The 24,922-nt window shown below is 33.5% G+C and overlaps 1 protein-coding gene across 8 annotated transcripts in view; it reads left to right on the forward strand.

The window, feature by feature from the left end:
- Positions 1 to 24,922, forward strand: part of GRIA4 (glutamate ionotropic receptor AMPA type subunit 4) — a 386,291-nt gene that overhangs the window by 348,873 nt on the left and 12,496 nt on the right. For 2 of the 8 annotated variants that reach the window (XM_054592511.1, XM_054592515.1), the window contains exon 15: positions 22,104 to 22,218. The exons of 5 other annotated variants lie outside the window; for them this stretch is intronic. In XM_054592511.1, coding sequence (XP_054448486.1) covers positions 22,104 to 22,218 — 115 coding nt within the window. Of the gene's footprint in view, positions 1 to 8,796; positions 8,836 to 22,103; positions 22,219 to 24,922 lie in introns of all 8 variants that reach the window. One more of the 8 variants, XM_054592517.1, reaches the window with a different exon arrangement.

Below are 24,922 nucleotides of genomic sequence, written 5' to 3' on the forward strand. Positions count from 1 at the left end.
TAAAGTTGTATACTTTATTATCAAAATACTATCTTTGCTATATTACCTATATTACATTAACTACTATACTCTTAATTTTACTATGCAATAAATAAAACTGATAAAGGTTGTTTAAGGTGAACCATAATTTAGTTAGTACAGATTTATTGACTACTAAATAGTTGTTAGATGCAAATACCCCATTTAAAGATATTCCTGGTATCTAGTATCTCTGAGTACCTCCAGGGAACAAAGCAGTGGATCATATTTGAAGACTTCCCCTAGAACTTTATAAGGATTTCTATTCTTGACCCTAATAATCAAAACAAGTTTACAAAAACTAGCCTCCTATAATTCCCATTAAAATTTTGCCTTTTCTAAAGATGTTTGTGGGACTGTGTCTAAAATAAGACAAACATTCTGACACTCAGCCCCCCCAAAAAAATGATGTTTCAAAGGAAAACAGTTCCAGAAGAACTTGATCAGTATTTGATCTAGAAAAATGAAGCCCATGGGACTTGCTGATGCCTGTGACAACGGGAGAAACCCATGGCAACGGGAGCTGACCCTTCAAAACCAGACACATCATGCTTAGTTTATAACGGGCAAGTCAGAATCACAGAGTAACAGCATAACAGAAGAAGAAGTCCTAAGAATGAGAATTAGAATGGCACATCTTTCATTAGACTTTTTTCAGCATTTAACACAATCATTGCCCTCAAAGGATAATTGGCCCAAGTCTAGATCGTTATCAGGGTACATAGAGTTCTCTGTAGGAAATGGACTTTGGAGGATTTGTTAGGGCAGTTGCATTAAGCTTAATGTTAAAGTTCATGTATGAAAAATATATTATCTTTAAGGAACCACTTTTCCACATGAAATTTGTGAGACGTATTTAGTCATCAGTTCATACATACATGGAAGATTTAGAAAAAAGGGTTTTCTGAGTGTTATAAGAATAAAGCTGTAGTCTATTTTTGGTGTTAGTGACAAGTCAAATATTAATACTTCATGTAGACACTAAACGAACATAAAATTACATATTTATAAAAATGAAAACAATATTACTGAGCAGCATTTGACCTCAAAGTGAATAAACTTTTAAGTTGTTTTCTGGAAATGAGTTGCAAGTGATTTGTACACAATTTTTATTGTATTTTAACTATTATGGAAAGAGAGATATTTTTGCTCATGAACATAACTTTTTTGGTCCCATATTAAAAGATGCTACAGATAACTTACTTTTTGTGATCCCATTATGTTTTAGAATGTAGTCTGTTGGACTAAGGATTAGAAAACACACACAACACAAAAATCAATCACACCTCTCAGCATACACACACAAAAATATACACAATCCCCACAGCTGTGATATGCTTAAGCACTTACCCAGTTTACCATTAGAGATGCTGATGTTTATTGTGGATACCGAGTATGTTGCATTCACAGACTGAGATGTTACATGGTAAAGTAGCAGGGCTACATGTGTCTTGGGGAAAAGATGCCCCTCTAGAATCCAAGTACTTCATCCTTCCCTTCCGAAATGTTGAATACAATAGGAAACATAAAATGCCCAGTGCCATTTGAAATTCTAGATTTTTCATTAGCCTCTTTCCTGTAATTGAAAAATGATTGAAATTACAGTTCCCCATGAAAAGGGGAAAAACGTTGCATTTTTCTGCATTTTTTAAGATTCGCCAGGCATTATACATTTTTGCCATTCTTTCTACTAGAAAGAAAAAAAAGCTGGTATGATTTCCCTTCACTCATGCCAATTCATTCAACTGGTAGTTTTTGAGTTTGAACTGAGTATTCACCAGGTAGTTCGTAAGTTGTTCATTCTGAGGATGCGTTGTGGGTACTGTAGGGAATGCCACGGTTGGAATGTTTCTAAATTCAATATTTTCCTCTGTGTAACTTCTTACTATTAGGTTTAGAAACTGTTATAATAACTTGACTAAGAAAATGTGTAATTTTGGGCTGTTTTAGTTTTTACCACTTCAAAGAGAATTAAATTTAAAAAGATAGAACTGCTACAAAAGAAGTTTAATAGTTTAAGCTCTCACAAACTGATTTGATGACAGACCTAAGACAAAATATCAATTCTGACAGTTCTAAGAAAAGCCAGCATTCCAACCTGTTGCTCTTTAGTTCCACATAACTGTCTTATAAGCAAACTCTAAAAAGATAGTCTTCCAAAAAATATCTATATCCTAAACGATTCAAATTAATTCAGCGTCATCCTGCAACCAATGTGAGTGCAAACCTGTAACCGAGCAACTCAAGCAGCCTTGATCTGTATACACCAAGTGTACTTGGGAAACATAAAGTTATATCTAAAACCACAGTTCATATAAAGTTATATCTAACACCTAAGTTCATAATCTGATCTGTGATAAATGTGCTGTAGATAAATTTATGTCTACATTCATAATGTATTTAAGAGTTTTCTCCTGGTATATGGCTGGCAGCTAGACAGGTTCTATATGGTATCACTCATCTTTAAGGTTCAGTTCATTATGAGGAATGGTTTACGGAAGCGATTCCAGTGCTAATGATCAGGTTAAAAAGGGGACACAAAGGAACAGCCGAGCAAGTGCATGAAGGTCTGTGTGTTTGGATCCCTCTTTTCTGTTCTGGTGGGTGGAAGTCCAGATGAGGGTTCTAGAACTGAAGCTAAAAACACCAGGGCTGGAAAGGACCCACACCCCTGCCAAGGCCCTGGCAATACTGAAATTTAGGTAGAGACACAACTAAGACACTTTAGTAAGAAGATAAAGTCCAGGTATTCAAAGCAAATTATCTCAACAGATCTCCAAAACAAAAGAACTGATTGTAGTGGGAAGAGATAGAAGGGAAATTTATGAAACTGGGAATCCTGGAACTTGGAAAACAGCAAGAGCAGCAGGTTAGTGTGCCTGGATCTGCTGCTTCTATTTTCACATGGAACCAGATAAGTCAGGATGAGGCATGCATATAAAGTCTCAGCAATAGGACAAACATTTGACACCAGAGAAATTATCCATGTGGGGCTTCCAACGTCCTCAACACTGCCTGGCAAGCATGAGTTGACAGGATGTGACAGGATGTGACAGCATGAAAAGCCTTCACTTCCATGACAGGAAAGGACACTAAGACAATTTTGTGATGTCATTGTGATAGTATGATCAGATCAAAGGCAGAGTTGATTTACGCATGGAGCTCATGTGCAGAGGACAGAATCCAATGTAGATTCAAATATATCAGACTTCAGTGCTACTCCTTTTCTGTTGGGTTTGCTCCATTTCCTCACACTCATCCTTCTCTGGACCAATAGTTAAATTCTCCCCAAAAATTGGTGTTCTGTTATGCGTAATGTAGCTTTTGATAGTAGCTATGAAGCTGCTCTTTGGCCCTCAATACTCAATTAAGAAAATGTGTCAGATTAATTTTCTTCCCTACAAGACCTTAGATTGGACCATGACTTCTATAGATAGTAAATGCCCTTGAAATGTACAACCACGAAGTTGCCTGCATTAAGCTTAGGAGTAGTGCTAATTTATCTTCAGAAGAACAGCAAGGACAAACGATCAGGGGTTTTATTGGTGGTTGCTTTTACTTTTTATGCATTATTTGTGTAGGATCTTATTCGCTAGATTTACCTTCCTAATGGAAAGGACACTAGGAAAGTTCCAACCCGGTAGACCTCAACCCAGGCTGCAGGGGGAGGAGCCATGAGAATTCTCAGAGGTCATAACTCTCACTACCCTGAACAGTTCTGTAGAAGCAAAAGGAGAAGCATGATAGTCATGCAGAGTAGACTTTTACCCCTTATGGACCCAGGGCTCTCTTAGCAGAGAGTGTGGAGGTAGGGTGAGGAGGGACTGCAGAAGAGAGGGAAGAGAGGGGGTCTTTATACTTGGAATAATTAGTTATATAAAGGGTATTTTAGAAAATATACGCACAGAGGACTTTGGAGGGAGTGTGGTAATCAGTTACCATAAAACTCCAAAATACCTATAATAAAATACTATAAAGCTCACTTTATTTTGGAGATGTAATATACTCCTAAATGCAGAATTCTATATGATGCTGTTTTAATGCAGTTTTATACTAATAATAAACATCTACTAAGCACATCATAAGTAAGTAATGGTTTTCCATAAACATGAAAATGTATCCATTTCTTTTAGCATAGTATATAAGAAAGCACTCATCTAGAACTTTAGAAGTTACTAGATTCCTTTTGTGTCTAAAGATACTATCAGCCAAGATGGGGCTAGTTTATGATTCATATTTAAGAAAAGGAAAATAAAGTGTTCGGCAGTTGCTTGTAATGAGCTGGAAAAATAGTAAAGGCCCTGGTTTAGAATTATAGTTTATTGTAATTTAGCTGGGAATAAGAAACTATAGGTCACTTATTTTAATTGTCTTCCACCAACTCAGTCCCATAACTTTTCTTTTCTGATCATTTTTCCACAAACATAGTATTATATGCAACTGGTAACACCTGAGAAAAAAATCACCATTTGACTCTCAAAAATAAGTCCTGGTCCCAAGCCCTCTCAGATCAAGCATTACATTGATTATGAAAATATTTTATATGTAATAATTATATTAACAGAAGTTACAAATACTGTGAACACACAATATAGTCTCCTTAATAACACAAAAGTGTTTTTCATGATCAAAAGTAGTTTATTTTAAGTGGACAGATTTCATACTTTCTGTAAACCCAAAAATCATTGTTAGGACTCACCCACAGAATGAAATACTTTTTCAAAACCTTGCAAAACCATTTCAAAATGCCCCTCTGATATCACACAACTCAACATTGAAGAAAAAATTAAAGGCCTAAAATTATGCCTACCATCAAGTCTGCCTTTCAAAATATGCAATACTGAAATGTGAGAGAAATCTACTATTTTAAATACCACAGGCCATACAAAATCACATCACATCACACTGAAATAAATTAGATTTTACATAGCTTACTTTTATTCCTGGGATACTCAATGAAGAAACTGACACACTGACAATATTTTACAGAAATGTTTAAAATTCCATCTGTTTTCTCTAAGTGTTAAATATCTGGGTTAGCCAAAATAAGAATCAAATTGGAATAAATCAAACAAATGTGACACGAAGAGCTCCTCATGTTCACCAAAAATGTGAATGTGTGGACCCCTTTCCATTGCTGTTTCGCCGCACGGAAGACTGTATAAAACTGCCAAGAACTGCATAGGAGACGGGTCTCTGCTGTCACGGAATCCTAGTTGTTTCATATTTGGGGCTGACAGATCAGCAACTTCTGAACATCTTTTTTGAAATGATAAAGGGTCAAAACCTTATTAGTGACTAAGAGACCATATCATTATTATATCTCCAGCTGCTAGCCTCCCATCTTTTCAGGCATTTGCAACTAGGACTACAAAAAAAATAAAATCAGAAAAGCATTATCAGCAACAATAGCTGCTCTGTGTTGCTAGTGCCTTTAGCATAAAAAGAAGGAAAAAATGAGAAAAATAAAACTTAAAATGAAAGCAAGTATCTAGAGCCCTAAGTCAGTACCCTAACCTTGGGCATATATTTGAAGCTAGTTGGAGATAAATAGAAGTAGATAAGATCTAAGGAAATCTGACTTCAGGTTGTCTCCCAGAGGAAAAAGTAGAGAACACAGGCAAAAAAAAAAAAAAAAAAAACTTTCTATTACTTTCTATTAAACAATATCGCAATGATAATATCATATAGAGCAAAGAATCAGATAATGTATAATTTAATGTCTGTAATTTTTTTCAGCTTTATGAGACAATGTTTAAATTTGGCTTACTATGAAATGCTAAAGTATACTGAGCAGTATATTTCTAAAGTGAAACAATAATAGTAACAATATAGCATTATAGTTTTCAAACCATTTCCATATGTATTTGTTTACTTGCTCCTTTCAATCTTCCAATAACGTCATTTTATTTTAGAAGAAAGCATTATAAATTAGAGATGTTAAGTGACTTGCCCACAGTCCCCCAGCTGAGATTAACACTGAGGTCTTCTGACTCTCTCCAGTGCTCTTATGGAAAAAGAACTATATATAATATACACCTATATTATATATAAATAGATATAATTTACATTGAGAACTTACTAAAAAGTTTCCATCATTCTTCCATGCTGTAATTTCAGCAACATTGATAATTTCCAGACATATTGAAAATACCCATATAGAGTTCTAGAGACTATAATGTTTAATTTATATTAAAAAAGAGATAAACCCTTGTTAGGTTGAGGAAATTACACATAGGGAGATTTTAAGTCAGCACAAAGAAAGATTTTACAATTAAAACTGGTTCCCAAAATGGGAAAAGTTGGCAATGATACTTAACAATGAGTTGTTCAGGTAGAAGCATAGGGGTTTTGAACATCTCTTAGCACACTACACCAATGACATCTAAATTCCCTTCCCTCTTTGAGAGTCTGACATTCTGAGTTATGCCCTGAACTATCTTTAGGAAAACAACCAAAGAATTATCTTATACCTCTTTGAAGTTGCAGACAATAAGACGGGAAAAATTCACTCCCAGAACTGCAATAGAAGCTGGTCCAGTTTTGGAATTAAATAAATCACTTCTTCAGTGAATAGCTGCTTTTGTCACAGTTGTCTACATTGTGAAATGAAAAGGTATTTAAGGAAAGCACTTCCCTGTAAAAACCATAGAACTAGAAACAGACACAGGTCTCATATGCCTATATATAGACATTTAAAATTATATACCAACACCAAACTTTTGGCAAGGTAGAAATCTGACCAAATTCGTTGGATGATATAAAAAAGGGAATAACACAGCAAAAGTAAAGCACATGCACAGAGAAGGAATTGCTTTGATTTTTTAAATAAAGCATGTATTTTCATATTTAAATATGATAAAAAGTGGTCCATGTAATGTGGTATCCTGTGGTGTTTCAATATATCATGCTTGAGAGAGTGATTTTTAAGAGCATCATAATAACACCAAGTATTTCAGTACCATTTCATTTCTTTTTCATTTTTCCCTCATCACAAATAACTATCATTTTATGCCCTGAAGCATGAAGACTGTGCAGCTGCCATAATTTTGCTCAATCCAGGCAGTGTACACAGTTATTCTTGCTCATAGATTCTCAGATCATTTCAGAAGATAAAGATATTTCCTTCAAAAGTCTGTCATATAAGTGGTTTCCATGAATGAAGTAGGTGTTTCATAAAACACAATTTGTTTGCTCGATTTATAGCACAGCTTTACAATTTCTGAATGTATTTGTTTCAGAAAAAAATGAAATGCTCTATTTCTGTATATGTTCTTTGGAATTTATAGAGTTCACTAGATAAAAGTCTGGTTTACCAAAAAAAGCCACTTTTAGAATGTCTATTAAAGATAATGAATGAAGTCAAAGTTCCCACCCAAGGAAGAACAAGAGGAAAACGTGTGTTTACAGTTATAGGAGTTTTATTATGTAACTTCAAGCTGATTAAAGTTTATAAGATGAATGTAACACTAAACAAATGGTAACAGTAATAGAAGTATAACATAGAACCTGCCATAGAGTGTTTTTGTTTTTTTCCTGCACCTTTCATAATGGCCATTAACGTAATGATTACAACATCCTTCATTTTGACATCTCTGGAACATATTGTGACAACCCAAGGTTCCAAAGTACATCCATTTTCTCACCTGATGTCATTTACTTGATAAAGAATTTTAATAAGTTACCCAAAGTTAAATAACAATAGCACATGATCTTGTATTGGTTCAGGCTCATTCTTGGTCTCCTCTTTCCTTCATGTCTCACAGAATTCAATCAATTGTCTGGTATTTTATTATGGGACCCAGTCACTGTCTCTGAAATTATGCCAAAGGGTAACTAGGAACTGACTCTGAGCTCAGTTAATTAAACAGTAGTTTCAAAAGAGACAAAGTAATTCAAATAAGAAAAAACTGCATCAGAGTTCACATAAAGGAAAAGGAAATAAAATTTAACAACTACTGTATAGCAAGAATATGTATACGAATATATTTTTCCCCACAATTTGACATTGGTGCTACTATATCTTCAGCTGGACAGATGATACTGCTGAAACTCAGGTCAAAGAACTGATTAATGATAGAACTGGAATAAAAGGCCATCACTGTTTAATTCCCAAATCCGTGCTGCTTTCACTATGCTGCCTTGTTTCTCTCCAAAGACATTAGGAGTCTATTAAGAGTCTTTCTTCTTTTTTTTTTATTTAAATAAATAAATAAATAAAAATCCCACCTTTACCCTACCTGTGATTTCCTGTTTAAAAAAAACAAACAAGCACATAGTTTCTGGTAATACCCATCTCTCAGATTTATTCCTAACCCTTCATCTAATCACCCTTTAAATTTTTTTTATTTTTATAATAATTCTTGTCCATATTAGATGTAGTACTGCCCCTCCAAACATGCCGTTGCTTGTAGCGCTATCATTTCACCCTCAAAAACACAGAGAACATCAGGGAGACAAACTGGAACGCCACAGTATGCCCCCTCCCTAAGGAACTCTAAGTGTTCCCCATCATACACCCCCATGACTGACTCTGACTGATAACTATTACTCAAACAATGTCCTTCCATTAATCCCCTTAATTTTAGTCATTCTTCAGTTCTTTCCCCTTTGGCTTAATCCTTAAAATGGATTTAAATTCAATTCAATGAACCCCCAGTATATCAGGCAGTTGGTAGTGTCTTGTGAGACCCGAGGAAGGGGTTGGCCAGAACTGAACTTGACTTTAATACAAGACCATGTTCTATTATTGTTTAACTTTGGGTATTTCTCCCCTAGGAGGAGGACAGAGGAGAACTAACGAGCTCCAGGACGAAGGTAAGAGGGGAGTTTTCTTTCAAAAGAATGGGTTCCATCCATTTGAAGGAAACCCCTCCCCCACCTGTTTTTTAATTCTTTTTATTATACCTTTTTTATACCATTATACTTTTTAACCCACCAGCATTAGCAAAACAGCTTGCTATCTATGTATATAGTTAATTGAACATCCACTTACAGATGGTATAGAGGAGAAAAAAAATAAAACCTTTAGACAAGTCATATCAGTTATATGCTAATATTTTCCATCATCATTAAATATCAGTGCCAGTCTTCCATTAAAGATTAGATTCTTCCATAGGCCTTAGGAAATGGTCATTAACTATTAATTTCTCTGTGTGTAGAATATGGATAGTAACTAGCAATCAAACCATAATAAATAATGGGATTGCAAAATATTAAAACTAAAATCCAGTGTTTCTATGGCAAATATATCATTATAACAAATTTTTTATTAAAATAATCAGCTGATTTAATTTAGATGATATAATTTTAAATATAAACAGGCGAGACTTCTGATGTGAAGTTGTATAGACTTAATTAGATTTCTCAGGTACCATATGAAAACTATGGTTAGAAAAAGAAAAGGAAGTACTATTGTCATGAGCAGTATTTCTTCATGCTTATAGATCCTCTCTCCAGGCCTCTTCTGTTGCTTTTAGTGGTTTCCATTGTTACCTCTCATGTTTTATGTTGTTGTCCATGGAAATCATCTGTATTGCCTGCCTTTGGTACTGTTTCAAATTGCCCTTCCATAGGGGAGAAAACCAGGGTGAGAAACAAGTTAGGTAATTTAAAAAGCATCCAGAATTTGAAATATCAGAAGAAAGGCAGACCGTATGGATTATGAAGGGACCAGCTCCCAGATCCTATGCGGCTGTAGTTCTTTGCTATCGTTGCCTTCCAAAGAGGCTAGATCTTGTGTGACCGAAGTAGATTTTAGGAAAGCTTTGGATCAGGTAACTAAGACAATCAGGGCTCAATAAGAAGGAAATTTTAAGAAGAAGAAATGTGTGAAAAATAATGAGAATTCAGGCAATTTGTTGCCAGTAAATGGTAATCATTTTTCAGAAGCACAGGTCTGTGGTTTTGTGACAAACATCCTTGAATTTTGCATCACTTTAATGTTGGATTGTTGAGATTTTTTAATGAAAGAAATAATTTTGGAAGGGTATATTTTTGTTAAAGACTATTGTCTTCTGAGCAGGAATCATAGTAGTCATATGATTGGGAACATACATAAGAGGACACATGAAATAGGTGATTTATATACCAACATACACTATAATGATATTACACTAGGCACCAAAACCAGGAACCTAAGCACAGAACTTCTTGCAGGTAATGCATTTTGTTGTCACGTATCAAATAAAACCTGATTTTGACTTTCTCACTCATTGAGTCTTTAGCAAAAAGTATAGGGTATATCTGAGGCATATTGTTCATACCTGATTTATTCATTCCTAAATTTTAAGATGCCAGATATATGGATTGCCTAAGCAATCATGAAAGAAAAGTGCCACAGTATTTTTAGCAGACTATTTATGTATTAGAATTTGATATCCACACAAACATTAGTTATGTCAGGCAGACTTGCTGTGTACTTTAAATTCTTATGAAAGATTTCATGGTAATCTCACTCAGGGGAAGAATGATGGTGGTTCTATAGTGTCTTAGTTCTTTTGGAAAACCCAAAGTTGAAATGAACACCATTTTTTGTTTTGTTTTGTTGCTCAGTACAGTGAAAAATATTAATCTTATATTAATTTATTCAATCTGTTAGGTATATTAAAACAGTTAATGATAGTGGCCAAATTGGTTACTTAAGAAGTACCCAACTTCTGAGGACAAACAAATAACTGAAAGACTATATAAGATGTCCTAGCATTAACACTAACAGAAGCAACTGTGGGTGAGGGTATTTTAAGAATTTAAACATTTGGTCACTTTTTCTCATTTAACTTGTTTAATAAAAATAAATGGGGGTTAGAATATATTTGTTTTGAAATATGATTATGAGCCTTGTTGCTCTCAAAGATAAGCAACTCTGTGTTTCACTTAGAATGGCAAAAACTTAAAACCTTTAAAGATACATGGACTTATAATGCTTAAGCTTCAGCCATTTTCAGAGAATAACAGAAAAGCTATATGCTCTCTTGTTTTGAGCTCCCTTTGAATGGCAGGTTCAGACAGCTTCCTTTCAAGACCCCATTAGCAAGCAATCCCTAGATCTACAATACCTATTTTTATCACTCAATTTTCTTTTTTTTATTTGTTCCATTCTCCCATCTAAGCAAAATCCAAGCCAGAAGTGAGGGTAGATAAAACAAGATCAATTAAACATGAAACCTTTCTTATTTAAGAAAGAAAAATTGAAAGTTTAATTTTTTTTCTCTCAAGAACTTGATGGGAAATGTAAAATATTTGCATATAAATCTTAACTAGACATATTTAGTGAATTAAATAAATATTTACATTTAAAGTAAAATAAATCTTAAATTAAACCAAACATAGTTGGCATTTAATATGTGTAGATGATAAATGTAATTTTTAATTTCTAAAAATGTGCTGAATTACACTGTTCTAAGTAATAAATTTAGAAGCAGAAGTATTTTCTAAATGTGATATGTTTGCTGCACATAAGTAGATTAGAACTGAGTTGAAACATACCCTTATCTGGGAATTTTCATCTTACAGTTTGGTTGAAAGTATCCGATTTTCCTTGATACTAATAACAAATTTTTATTTGATTTTATCATTTAGTATTCTTTTCTTGTCCATCTACACAAACTGAACTGATGGTCCCTTTATTTTAACTATCTTTGATCTGACTGAAATACCTCTTTAGATAAATTTTATACAATGGGCCAAATTGCTTCCATTATTCATAATGATGCTAGAATCAGCAATTTTTATGTCCCTCTTGCCAATATTTAATAGACAGTTTTGAAGCTTTTTGCTTTTTTATTTTATTTTGTTTTTGTTTTAAAGTGCTTTTTATATGAGATCTTCTCAAAATTCATTAAGTTCCATGGTCAAAAGATTTCCTTTTATTGCCCAACATGCTGTTCTTTCATTTTAATAAGTTACTTGAAAAGTAGCACATTAAGTTAACTCACTGAGAGATCAATTCTTCATGTAGTCATTGCATGCCAACTATATTTCTTGTCCTGTATTAAGACTGAGAAAGGTATAAGGTACCATAAGACACAGTTATTGTCCTCTAAGAAGAAGAAAAAAAATGTACAGAGACAACATTGTAAAATAATGTGTGACTCAAAGCAAATGTGAGTGTTCCAGATAACAGACCATTTAAAGAAGCAGGAAATAAAAAAGAATCTAGAGTATCTGGGGAACACCTCATAAAAAAGGTTCAGGTGTACTAGCTAATAAATATCAATTGAATGGTAAGTCAATGAGTGATTACTAGAAAATGATAAGAACTTCAGAAAAGCTAAGAAGGAAATAAAGAAATCCCTGTAGAAGTTTCTGTCATAAGACTAGAGTCATTTCTGTATAAAATGTCTTTGGGAGTATATGGAAACTAGTAGACTGGCTGGAGGGAGAGAAAGCTATTTGGGGAATCAGAGTGGTTAGGAGGCTGGCTCTGCATTACACAGAACTGGATGCCAGCCCCACTTTTGTCATTTACTAGCCATGTGGATTCAATGAAGATTCAATAAGAATATTAAGAAATTGACACAGTGCCTGACTCAATAAAACATAATAAAATTATGCTTTAAAAGGTATGTGTAAGATGAAGTGTTGGGAAGACTTGAATGTCTGAAAAATTAGAATAGAATAGTGTCTTGGAAACAATCATGAATCACTGAAGGTTTCTGACAAAGCACTGAAAAACAAGCAGAGAGGCAAAGTGATTGTGACGTTGGCAGCTGAGAATGGATTGAGAAAGTCAGTGGATCCTGGCTCAGATGACAAAGACTTTGACTAAGTTGACGCCTGTGTAATACTAATGAAAATATAAATTTGAAAGACATTTCTCAGAAAAATTGTTCTTGATAGATAATTGGCTATAGGAAAGGAGGAATAATGAAAATTCAAAGATGAGATAAGTTTTTGTGATTGGTTTTGTTCTTTCATTATCTGTTTTTACATTTCTATGTCTTCTATGAAAATTTTTCTAATCTAATATACTGAAGTTTCCTTATAATGTTAATCTTGGGGATCCACGATTACATATCTTAAAAGATTAGAACTTAAATCATTATAAATCTTGCATGTATCAAAGTACACCTATTTTGGAAGAAAATGAATGTTACATTCTAATCAAGTTATCATATAGGTTATTTGTATTGTTTTCTAAAGGAAGTTATCTACCATACTTCCTTCTTGAATATTTAAAAAGGGTGAGATCAGTTGACAAGATTACCTGCCTTTGAGGTTTGGTCTCAGATTAAAGGGCATTTAAAGGGTCAGAGAGGATAAAAGTTGCCAGCTTGCTAGTGAGGGGAATAGATGACTCCAAGCTTAATCAGGCATAACCCCTACCAAGCCCGACAAACTTCTCAGGAAAAAGCGAAGTTCCCTAAGAGAGCTATAGAGGGGTGAATAATAGTTTAACTACACAGGAAAGTGTACTAATAAAAAGGAAATGTACCCTAGTGGGAAAGAGCACTGGACCAGAAGGCAGAAGACCTGACCCCAGCTGGGCTTTGGTGAGCAAGTCACCTAACTTTCGTTAGACCCCAGTGACCATGTCTGTAAAATGAGAAAGCTGAAGTCAACCTCTAAACCACATTTTGACTCAAGAAATTCTAGGATTCTAGTCCTTTAAAGCAATAATGGGAGTTTCTAAGAATCAGCAAAGGATGGAAAACAGAAACATGATCTTTGGCCCATGGAATGGTGTAGAATTCTGGAAATCATATAAAGAGAATAAGGAGCATGGTCTAGGAGATGAAAGAACCTAGCCAGGGAGCGGGGCAGTCCACACAGCAAACAGCGGTCCGGGCCCAGGTGAGGCATCTGGTGAAAAGCCTAGCTCTGCTGAATAGTTTACACTCACTGAGTAACAGACACCAGATCCTATGTTTTTGATATTTTACTTTAGAATAATAATAATCACAATTTTTAAAGTGAATGATATTCAGAGATAATCTGAAGCACTTCACAATGCAGGTAGCTGTGGTCTCCCTTTGAAACCTTTTTCTCCCTTTTTTGTATGATTTGTTCCCAGATGATGATAGTAACCATAGAGTGGTTTGGGGCAGAGAATTTATCCCATATTATCTCAAACATCACCCCAAGGTGACCACAAATAAAATAAAATTTACATTATTTAATATGAATAATTGCTGTTTTCTCAATATTATGTAATGGTAACTGAAAGAATTTTTTGGCAGTTTTATTTCTAATTTTTATTAATTTAATTTACAGTCCTTGAAGAAGCCCTGCATATTATATGCTTGCAGAATGATCACAGATTGAGGCTAGTGCTTAGAAACTTCCTTTCCACCAAATTACAGTCTAATAATCTCTTCTCCGTTATAATTCTAGGGCTCTCATGGGTCGTAGAAATATTTTTATTTCTTTTACCTTTAAAAGCAATACTTGAAAGTAGTCATTAATTGATTTTAAAATAACTGTTATTAGAATCTAGAACAGATATTTACCTGTGTTCATGATTGCCCTTCCAAAGTCCATGAATCACTTGAAATTGTATGCCAGTCTGTGGTTTCCTAAGTTTGTGCCTTTTTCCTGAAAAAGTACCCACAGCTTTCATCAACTTCTAAAAGAGGTCCGTGTCCCAAAGGAGGATAAAAAATTGTACTCTGTGACCAAAAATTGACAAAAATCATAAAACTTAACTGTCTGATATATTTGTTATATAAAAAAATACACTCGACACTAAAAATATAATTAAATTTTTCATTTGTCACAATCACTAGCTAGTGCTCAAATTAAAATTACTGGTAGACATCTTCACAAAAATCACAATGTTCCTTCAAAGAATCACATTCTTCAGACCTGGTTCACAAAAAGGAATTAGTCAGGCAAATTCTAAACAGCACACAATTTAGAGACAATGCCTACAATCCAACCTAGTGTCTAATTTGTTCTGTTCTCTTTGATTCACCTGGAGTATGAAACACATAGATCTTTCTATATACTAACTTAGTTGCCTATATGTCTTATCAAAGTGGGTTTCAAATGATCTTTATAAATCATGTTGGGTCTGACTTGTCTTTCCACAAAAAAAAAATTTCCTCCTAATTTTGATACTAAATTATTTATCAGTCGTGCCATTTAGGCAAGTCTTGTCATTGCCTAAGCAAACTGGAGTGAAAAACTTAGTATCTTTTCTAAAAAATGTTTGCATAGTAATTTATCTTAAATTTTGCTTTTGGAAATGAGGGCACAAATCCAATGAAGCAAAGAGAGTCTTGTGCTTGTTTACTGAAAGGAATAATTTGGGAAGAAAAATAATATGGCAGCTACAAATTAAATGGGAAACTTAGTGAAGCATTGTTAATGCTGAGAATTGATTACTCTCCAGGCCTAAATAGCTGATAGAGGTTGAAACTGAACCCAAATGCCTTTCCTTAAGATCAGACATATTTAGTCTTTAACTCTTTATCATTTGACAGCCTATTGATTTTTATTTAATTTTTATAATTTCTTGATTGATAAAACAGTTCTTTTTCTCAGTGTCATGAATTCATTTTATACAAAGTTCTTGGGTTTTTTGTAAATTCTCAGTTTTTCTGCTAATTTCCTCCATTCACCTTTATTTGGGGGGATATCATTAATTAAACCACAAAAGTCAAATCTCATGATTTTTCACCTCCTTGCCAATGTATATATCGCTTGTTACAATACTGACAATGCAACCTCATGTAAATAACAGAATGAATAGTATACATAGTTATTATTGATTTTTTATGAAATTACTACTTTCTTATTAGAGTAGTCCAGAAAAAAAAATTCTTTCTATACTTCCCTGCTAGATAAAAAAGTTTAAATCAAATTAGTTTTCCAACCTAGAATTTTAGGTTGCCTCCAAAAAAGAAAACAAAAACAAAAGGATACAGTGAATATGTAGAAAATATTCAAAAACTGAATTTTTAAAAATTTTTTCAAAGAATTGAAATATATTTTTTCTCTTGGGGGCTACCATAGTTTCTAGGCATGGAATCTCTTTTTGTAAAAACAGATAACACACACACACACACACACACACATTATTTTTAATGGCCACTTAGCAGGACTCAAGTCTATTCACCATCACAATCATTTAATTCAGCTTCAGGGAAAAAACTCAACTTTTCCATGTAACTACGTATGAAAACATCAAGACCTCTCTAATCCACTTAAAGTTCTATTAACCTCTTGCAGATCCTATCTGATAGGGTAGGCCCCCTAGTATTTCTCTGTCTGATCTGTTCCCCTCAAAAGAGGTAGAACTTTAGTAGAAACCAAATTTATCACATGTCCTCCAGCCTATGGCTAGAGACACAAAACCAAGTGGATCAAATCAAACCACATAATCAGGAACGATGAATGTTTTTCTGAGATTCTTAAGAATAATCCCTAAACTCTACCTCTTCCTCAATTTTTTTTTGATCAAAATTAAAATATGTATTTTGGTTTGCATAAAAACAATTCTATTAGAAATTATATTATAAAATAATTGAGAGAGCTTTTGTTTGTTTTTTACTGATTACTAAAGTATCTCTTTTCATTGTAGAAAATTTTTGGTGGGTGGAGAAATTTAAAGATTAAAATGCAATCCAAATTAATTATAATCCCTCCATAACTATATTTTCCCATTAATTTATATAATATTTTACTCTCAAATTAAGATCACAATGAATATACAAATTTGTTTCCTTTTTTCACTTAACTATAAGCATTTTCTCTTGTTATTAAAAATGTAATAGTTGTAAAACATTCAGTCAAAAGGATCATTGGTGCTTATGAATACTATCACCCAGGGTGCTCTGTAAAAATGTAGAAACATTGCACCCAATTCAGAAGAATTTCATATGGCAAGGCTAGGCTCGACCATCTGCATTCATAATAAGTGGTTCTGATACTCAAATTAACTTTGAGAACCACTGTTGTACACCAGAATCTAATTACTTCTCCTCTTTCATTGGGCATGTCAATTGCTTCCAATGTTTTGCCATATAAATGTACTATGAGATTTATTTTGCTACTTTGTCAACATCATTGATTCATTTCTTAGGATTGATTCCTCAAAGGTGAATTGTCAGTGATTATCAAGGGTAAAAATTGTTTTTAAGATTTTATTGTATAAAGCTGTATTACTTCTTCCCAGTTTTTAATTCTATCATCAGTAAATGAAGACACCCATTTTATTAAATCCTTGATTATATTGAACATTACCTGAATTTTTATCTCTTCCAAGATGAATGGCAAAAATGCATCTGTACTGTTTTAGTTTACATTAGCTTAATTCCAAGTAAGGTTGGATTATTTTCATATGATCTCTATTTCTTCTTGCATGAATTTTTTACCAATGCCTTTTGCTAATTTTAAAGGATTTCCTTATTTGTTTACACAATTTCTTGTTGATTCACACAATTTTTAAGTTTTGTAAAATATATTAAGATTTATTGGGGACTATGAAAAAAATCTTAGCATCATTCAAACAAATATTCTGGACATTTTAATACCTGATATTTCAATTTTATAGAGCTTAGTGTGAAAAGAGCACTCCATTAGGACAGCACAGATCACAAACTAAGGAGATTTTCTCATGTTTATATAACTAATGGGTTCTTTCTTATAACTAAAAAGCACTAGCAAAATTATACAGTAGTTTAAACAAATAAGCTGGATTAGGTCCATGCATTACTGACATCTTCACCAACAATGAAATGTTAACATTTTTAAGTAAAATGTAATTGAATTTGTTTTAACCAGACTCAATATAATATTATAAAACTTTTATTCTACAAATAAAATATTTAATATTCTGTGTGCAGACACTGACTAAACCTAGGGCTTGTACAAGGTCTGTCCATAAAGTATCCATCCATTTACTATGAAAAATACATTTATTGAAAAAGATGCAAAATACAAGAAACATTGTACATAGGACAATTACACCTCAGTCCCCTTGAAAGTAAGCACCTTGGGACCTCACACAATTTTCCCAACCGCCTTCAGCTGCCCCATCATATTTGCCCAAATCTCAGAAATCTCTTCCCTTTCAAAGGTAATTTTAGTTTTGGGAAAAGCCAGTAGTTGCAGGGTGCCAAATGTGGGTTGTAACGGGGCTGAGTCACCTGGGTGATTTAATATTTCACCAAAAGACTCTGCAGGAAACATGATGCATGAGCAGGCACATTGTCCTGATGCAACTGCCAATCACCAGTTGCCCCTAGCTGTAGCCTTCTGAATCATCCGAATAGGTTCCGAGGAAGAATCTTCAAGCTTAACACAAAATCTCATGCAGGTTCATTGTTCTACTCACTCAGTCATTTAGAATGCGATGGCCACACAGTACACACGCTCACTCAATGGCATGTACCTCCCCCACTGACTAGTTCAGTGAAGTCTTCATTGTTCACTCACGTGCATTCCAGTCCACTCTCCTCAGATGCCAGGTTACACCTGTGTCGTGTAAACTGTTCTCACTATATTAACAATGGTTGGACTTTTTTTGGACAGACATCATATCTTTACAATAATATTCGCAAACCCAGGCAATCATAAAAATACTTTACCGAATTTAAACTTTTAAATTTTTTCTTTTACTTAGATAGACATTTTATCAGATGTAAATTTTTAAACCTCACCAACACAAAAATTGCACTATAATAAGTACTGTTTAGAAGTACCTATAATGAGTAAGGCATAAGGTAAGCATAAAAGCATGTTCATGTCTATAGATTTTAATGATAAATTATATGGAAAGAGAGTAGGTAAAAGGTAAATATTTAGCCTGAATTAAGCATCCTATAATAAGAATGTCTTAATTTGCACTAATTAATTTACCCAAAATTAATACATTGAAAAAGTTTACTTCTGTTAGGTCCCATCCCAAAACTTTTGTTTTATGTGGTATTTCAATAAGATTCTTAATAACAAAAATTGGCTCCAGATGCTAGGATAATAAGATATGAATTTTAATGACCCCAAATTCAATTGAAGAAAATTTTAGGAATAAAAATCCTTGGAAATTTTCTAGAGATCCTGGAATTTGTCCAGGTGAGGGTTTTCTTTCCATCCCTGAATCAAGTTCTCCATCATCTGACTACTATGGAAAAAGGTACAAATAGTCTTTGTTTGTTAGTTTGTTTGTTTGTTTGCCTAACCTAGAATTCTCCTGTGGCATAAGACAAAGGCAGATGAGTAAGTGACCTGGGACTGTTCTCAATCTGTAAAAGGTCATTGTCGGTACACGTGGGCTCTTAAATGCGGTTTGCACATTCAGCAATAATATGGCCGTTTGTTTCTTCCTCTCTTCAGATATTAACTGAAAACGATCCATTTCAGTTGAGTTTATTCTGGAAAGGCTGCATTTAGTAGAATAAAAAGAATAATTAATGTAAGAAAGAACCCGTAATATTTTCTTCTAACTCTTATCTGCTTGGCAGATCACTATTACAGCTTCTCTGATGCTTAATGAGGACAAGAATTTCCCTTATTATCAATACATATTTCTGAAAACTATGTCTGAAATACATGAAAGAGATTCCAAAGGAATAAGAAAACGTACAGCAGCAAGGATCTGCCTCCTATGTCCCTCATTTACCTGACTCCTAATAACTGCCTTAGGCTTGCTTACAATTACTCCTTCATTGTCCCTTTTTCCTTTTGCCTGGATAAAAATTTCTTTTTAATCTATTTTAGCAAAATGAGTGAAGTAATTTTATATATATAGATAAAGTCATTTGATGATTCTTATTATTAATAACATGGAAAAGTATGCATTCCATAAAATAGAACACATGCTCTAATGGTCCTTACATATGTGGTTTACATTGAAGTTTAAATAGCAATTTAAAGAGGCCGTTAGACCTAATCAGATTATTTTAAGAAATTACATTTTCAGACAATTGTAGAAAACAGGCAGTTCTAACAAGCAAGAAAATCTTGAAATCCTGAAAGCTTTCTCTAAATATTAATTCTAAAAATGCCTTTTATACATCATTAAAAAAAGTTAATTTTACATTTGATAGTATAAAATGGACTTTTTTGAAGGATCACATTTTCTGGAGGAAAAACATGGATGAATTGTAAACTGAGCAGTGAATTACCTATTGGTCAGGTATATTATATTAATCAACTACAGATATACATACACACATACATGGATAGCAGTGTGAAACTAAACTGTTTTTACATGGCCTATTAGATGATATTAGAAATACAATGTCTTAGAATAATTTTGTAGAAAGCTAATTCCAAAAAATTTTCTCAATTTTTCTTTATCCATTCCTTTATTTTGCTTTTTTGTTTCCTATTGTGCTGTGAAACTGTCTTTGGATATGGCTAATAACCCTGTTAAATAACCCTCTCATGAAATGATTTTAGTTTTATCAAAGGAATGGTCTAAACCAGCACATAAAATAATTGGGATGTCACTTTATTTTTTAAAAATCTAACATGAATATTTAATGCTAAAAAAGTGGATTATAAAAATAACTTTCTCCAAAATAAAAAAATAGCAGTGAGGTTTAAATCATTGAAAGACAAATTTAGTTCCTTGTGAACACAAAATAAATTAAAACTTACACCAGCAGCATTTTTTTTAAAAGTAGATGTCTATCATCATCGAGTATTCAGCCTACATTTCAGTCTGGTTCTTTTGGTGATTAAACTAACAACCTGATATTGTTTACTGTAGGAAGTATGTTAATTATTTTACACCACTAATGTGGCAATTATTTGGGAATGTGGGAATAGCTAATTATTTAATTAACATTTAGTAAATGGCAGTCTAACTCTTAAAAGAGTCCAAGTGTGTGGTTTACTAATGGGAAATGTTTACTCTCCAAATGGATCAGACCATCACAACATAAACATCATGGAAAATGAACATTGATTACCTGTTATATTACAAACACATTTTAAGAGAATAAACGTATTAATAGACTGATTAGTAGTGAAATAAGCAACACTTTTTATTAGTCCACTGAATGATTAATTTCAAGTGTTACTCATTAATATGGGGTTGTTTTATTTTTTAATTCATTTGGCATTAAGTAATCACCAAACTCAATTTTTATGAAATAACATAGCACAAGCTGTACCCAAATACTCTCAGTATCTTAGCTATTCTCTAGATTTAACAGAAATTACATTAAATGCTGGGAAAAAAAAACTCTTGAAAGAGATAGCTTATTTTAAAACTGTAACTTGAAGCAAGAAAGAAACCAAATGCATGGGAGGCAAAAGCCCATGAAACTTTTTTTAAATCCTTTTAGAGAATAATTGGAAAATATTACCTCTATTCCTCTATAAAGAATAACATGGAGAAAATCTAATTCAGAGAGTTTCTTTTACAAAGTTCACAACACATACGACATGACTTCCTAGAGTTCAATTACTTAAACAGTCAAATTGGCTGTAAGATTTCAGTTTCTAATTAGCATCTAATGACTTTAAGAATCAACACAAAATTCAAATATAAAAAACTTTTCCCTAAAATCTGCTACTACATTTTTCCTGACCGTCCTGTGACTTCTAGCCCAGGACACTGAACCAAACATGGAAATCCTAGATTCTGAGACCAACTAAATTAAGCAAACAAACTAAACTCACAAAAAATCATAAGGGGACTAATAATTAAGCCAGTTGTCAGAAAATAAGTGCACAAAATTTATTGGCCATTTGGTTTTGGTTTTGTTTTGTTTTGTTTTTTTTTGTATGCCATCTTGTTTTTCCTTCTGGGAATGAATTTTCATTTCAGTCTCTTTTAGATCATTGACATTCTCGGCAAAGGAATTCAAGATACAATTCTTTTGCAATTACTAGTAAATTCAAGTTATTACTGTTTTGAAAAAAAATCCATGTAATTGGTTGATGATGTCGGTTATTTGACAATAAATGAACTGTGAAAGTAAACAGCACTAAATACAACATGTCCGATACACTTTGAAGACAGTCACAATTGCCATTGGTTTGGGCTCTGGTGGAAAGGGCTGTAGGATTGCAAAATGAGAGGTTTATTTAGCGTCTGGGAGAAGCTTTTAAAAGAGCTTAAGTCCTCATTCCTTCTAACATCTTAACAGCTGTGCAGTTTCTTACAAAATATGTTTTATCGTTTCAAGAAATGCTGTTAACCTCGCAGTTTTAAAACTGAATGAACAAGGCCTCTTGGACAAATTGAAAAACAAATGGTGGTACGACAAAGGAGAATGTGGCAGCGGGGGAGGTGACTCCAAGGTTAGCCTCAATGTCACCAAAAGCGGGTAAACAGTATGTAAAGTAATAGGTGCATCTGCTGGGAGACTTACAGTTCAGACCTATAAATACCATCAGAATTGCTAGTCAAGTCCCTTCACAACCTAAGTATGCAATTACTGTCAAAGCAAAAATATTTGCAACCATTATGAATTTGGGGACACACTAACAAACAATTAAAATAGTCACTGAAAATTTCTAGCTCTAAAGAAACTGTGGATCATATATTGTAGTTCTATAAACCTTGATCTTTGGAAGTCAGGAAGAAATGCTAGTTTTTGAAAAAGCAATTTGGCAAAGAGAAGAGAGCAGAGAGGGTACGTCTTTCTTGTTCACCAGAAGTCCAACAGAGTGTTTTAAAGTAATAGCAATAACTTTAGTCCACCTAGGTCTGTGTACTTAGCAGAAAATTATTTCTCCATCTACACCCCACTGGCTTCCATTAAATAATAAGTTAAATAGTAAATCAAAGATAGTCATGTGAACTACAAATTTTTGGCCTCCCATAAATGGATCAAATTACAATAAGATCAGGCTGTAAAAACAAGACCAATTCAGCTCATTTTTACTGCCTCAGTGTAATATTTTCAGCTTCATTAAACTGTGGGGTTTTTTTTCATTTCTAAACAATGTCAAAAGAAAAAAAGAAATATGCAATTAACAGAATATACTATCCAGTGTCCCAGGATTCTTCTTCACTATGTATAGACTTAAAATAGTCCAGAGATGGGAATATTCTGACTGAATTTCCTTTTCTTACATACCTCCAATTGGTATATAAGAATATTGAAAATATAGAAGTCTGCAGTCTTGTCTTCATTTTAAAATATAGAGAATAACCCAAAACAAGATGTCTTGCTTCTCTTCAGTTTCTTACATGGATTATAAATTTTCTCACTCAGCCCACAAAAATATGCTCTTTTCAGGGAGTACCTGTCAAATAGATGGCTGTTAATTTTACTCTCTTTCAATGCTGCAAACTTCCCCTGCCCACTCCCAATCTGAAGAGGCTTTCATATTCACCTCACTCATATATTCCCATCTAACAACTAGCCTTACTGCAGGAGGAGGGAGGATAAATCTTGCCAAATGAATATCCTGGCCACAGAGGGAGACATGAAAGCAAAAGAAACAACAGAACTGTGTGGACCCAATGCTGATCATCCATCTCCTTATTCTGAGAGGGAATCTGAGTTCCCGGAGAAAAAGAGCACAGAAAGGCTAGAGAGAGTTCTTAGGGCTTTTTTTGGGGATGGTGCCCCAACAAGACACCTCTATTTTGAGGAACCAACCATATGTTTTCTTAAGAGATATTAATTCTCTTATGTTTTGGACCCCTAATTTGCCTACAATGTTTTGATCGTTTCCATAAAAATATAAATAAATATATGTATGTATATATTAATATATATACATAGAGAGAAAATTATTCCCATTTACATTAATAATCTATTCCTTCATGCAAATTAGAAATGTACGAAAATGTGCTCTAATAGCACCAGAAAAAAAACAAAAACAAAGATGTTGTATTCCATCAGAGTATCTTCCCTTGCATATTTTATTTCTTTTTATGACAAATAGGAAAGAAGTATAACGCTGCTTACCAGATAAGATTTTCCCCAAAAAAATGAATAATGAAGTCCTATTTTTACTGTACATTAAAGACTCTTTCCGGAGGAAAAAAATAAGCAAGCAGAAGCAGAAATGTATACAAAGTAGAAAAATATACGCAAGGAAATTCATTTTAACTTACTTAAATAAGGTTGAGCAGCTCAGATTTTAATTTGTTTGTATCTAACACATTGTTTGGTACATAATGGACATGAAGTAAATATTTGTTGACAAAAAAATAAATATGAATTTAACCTTCTAATTTTCAAAAATCAAACTGCTTGTTTTCATAGGTATTTGGTACATTACTTTCATCAAACATGAACTACCAAGTAATATTCTAAAGTGTTATTTGAAATCTTAACAGGCAATTTTCTAAAATATTATGAAAAATCAATCTGAAATGCTCCCCCAAATTAAATTGCATTATGTTTTATTTTCCCTCAGGAATTTTGTTTTCATACTAAAAAACATTCCTAGTAGCTTGTATATTGACATATTATTTACCACTAAAATAATAGGTGGTTACAGTCTAAATGTTAATAATGCCCAACTCTGAATTTGTAATAAAAGGTGATATTTATATGGCTGCTTAACCTAACTTAGTTCAAAGCAAATTACTAGGAGACAATTGTTGCTTTTTCATTTTTGTTTTGCACCTTCTTCAGGTGACTGATTCTCTTTTTAGACTTATCTTGCACCTCCTGTTTAGCCTGATCTTTCTCAAAAAAAAGGTAAAATAAGGAGCAAAAGTACTGACTTAGGAAATAAAGATAGATTATAAACCTTTACTGAGTGTAAAGCCAAAGCAGAAAAGCCACTTAAATACTGTCAGGAGAAAATGCCCATTCAGAGATCTCAGGACAAACACCCTGGAATTGGTGTTATCTGAGTTCCAAGTACAGAATCTCAGTATCAGAAAACTAAGGAGGAAACCGTGGAAGACTGCCCCACACGTGAATAGGTTTAGCTTATGAAGAGACAACTGACTCATATTCACAGGATTGTAATCAGGGAGGACATGTTCAGCCTTCTAATTAGCAGCAAATATGAAACCTCTGATTTAACTGGGCCA

Source organism: Pteronotus mesoamericanus, unplaced genomic scaffold (genome assembly GCF_021234165.1).
Source record: "Pteronotus mesoamericanus isolate MK-2021 breed Mesoamerican mustached bat unplaced genomic scaffold, CSHL_Meso_final scaffold_36, whole genome shotgun sequence".
NCBI classification, from domain to species: domain Eukaryota; kingdom Metazoa; phylum Chordata; class Mammalia; order Chiroptera; family Mormoopidae; genus Pteronotus; species Pteronotus mesoamericanus.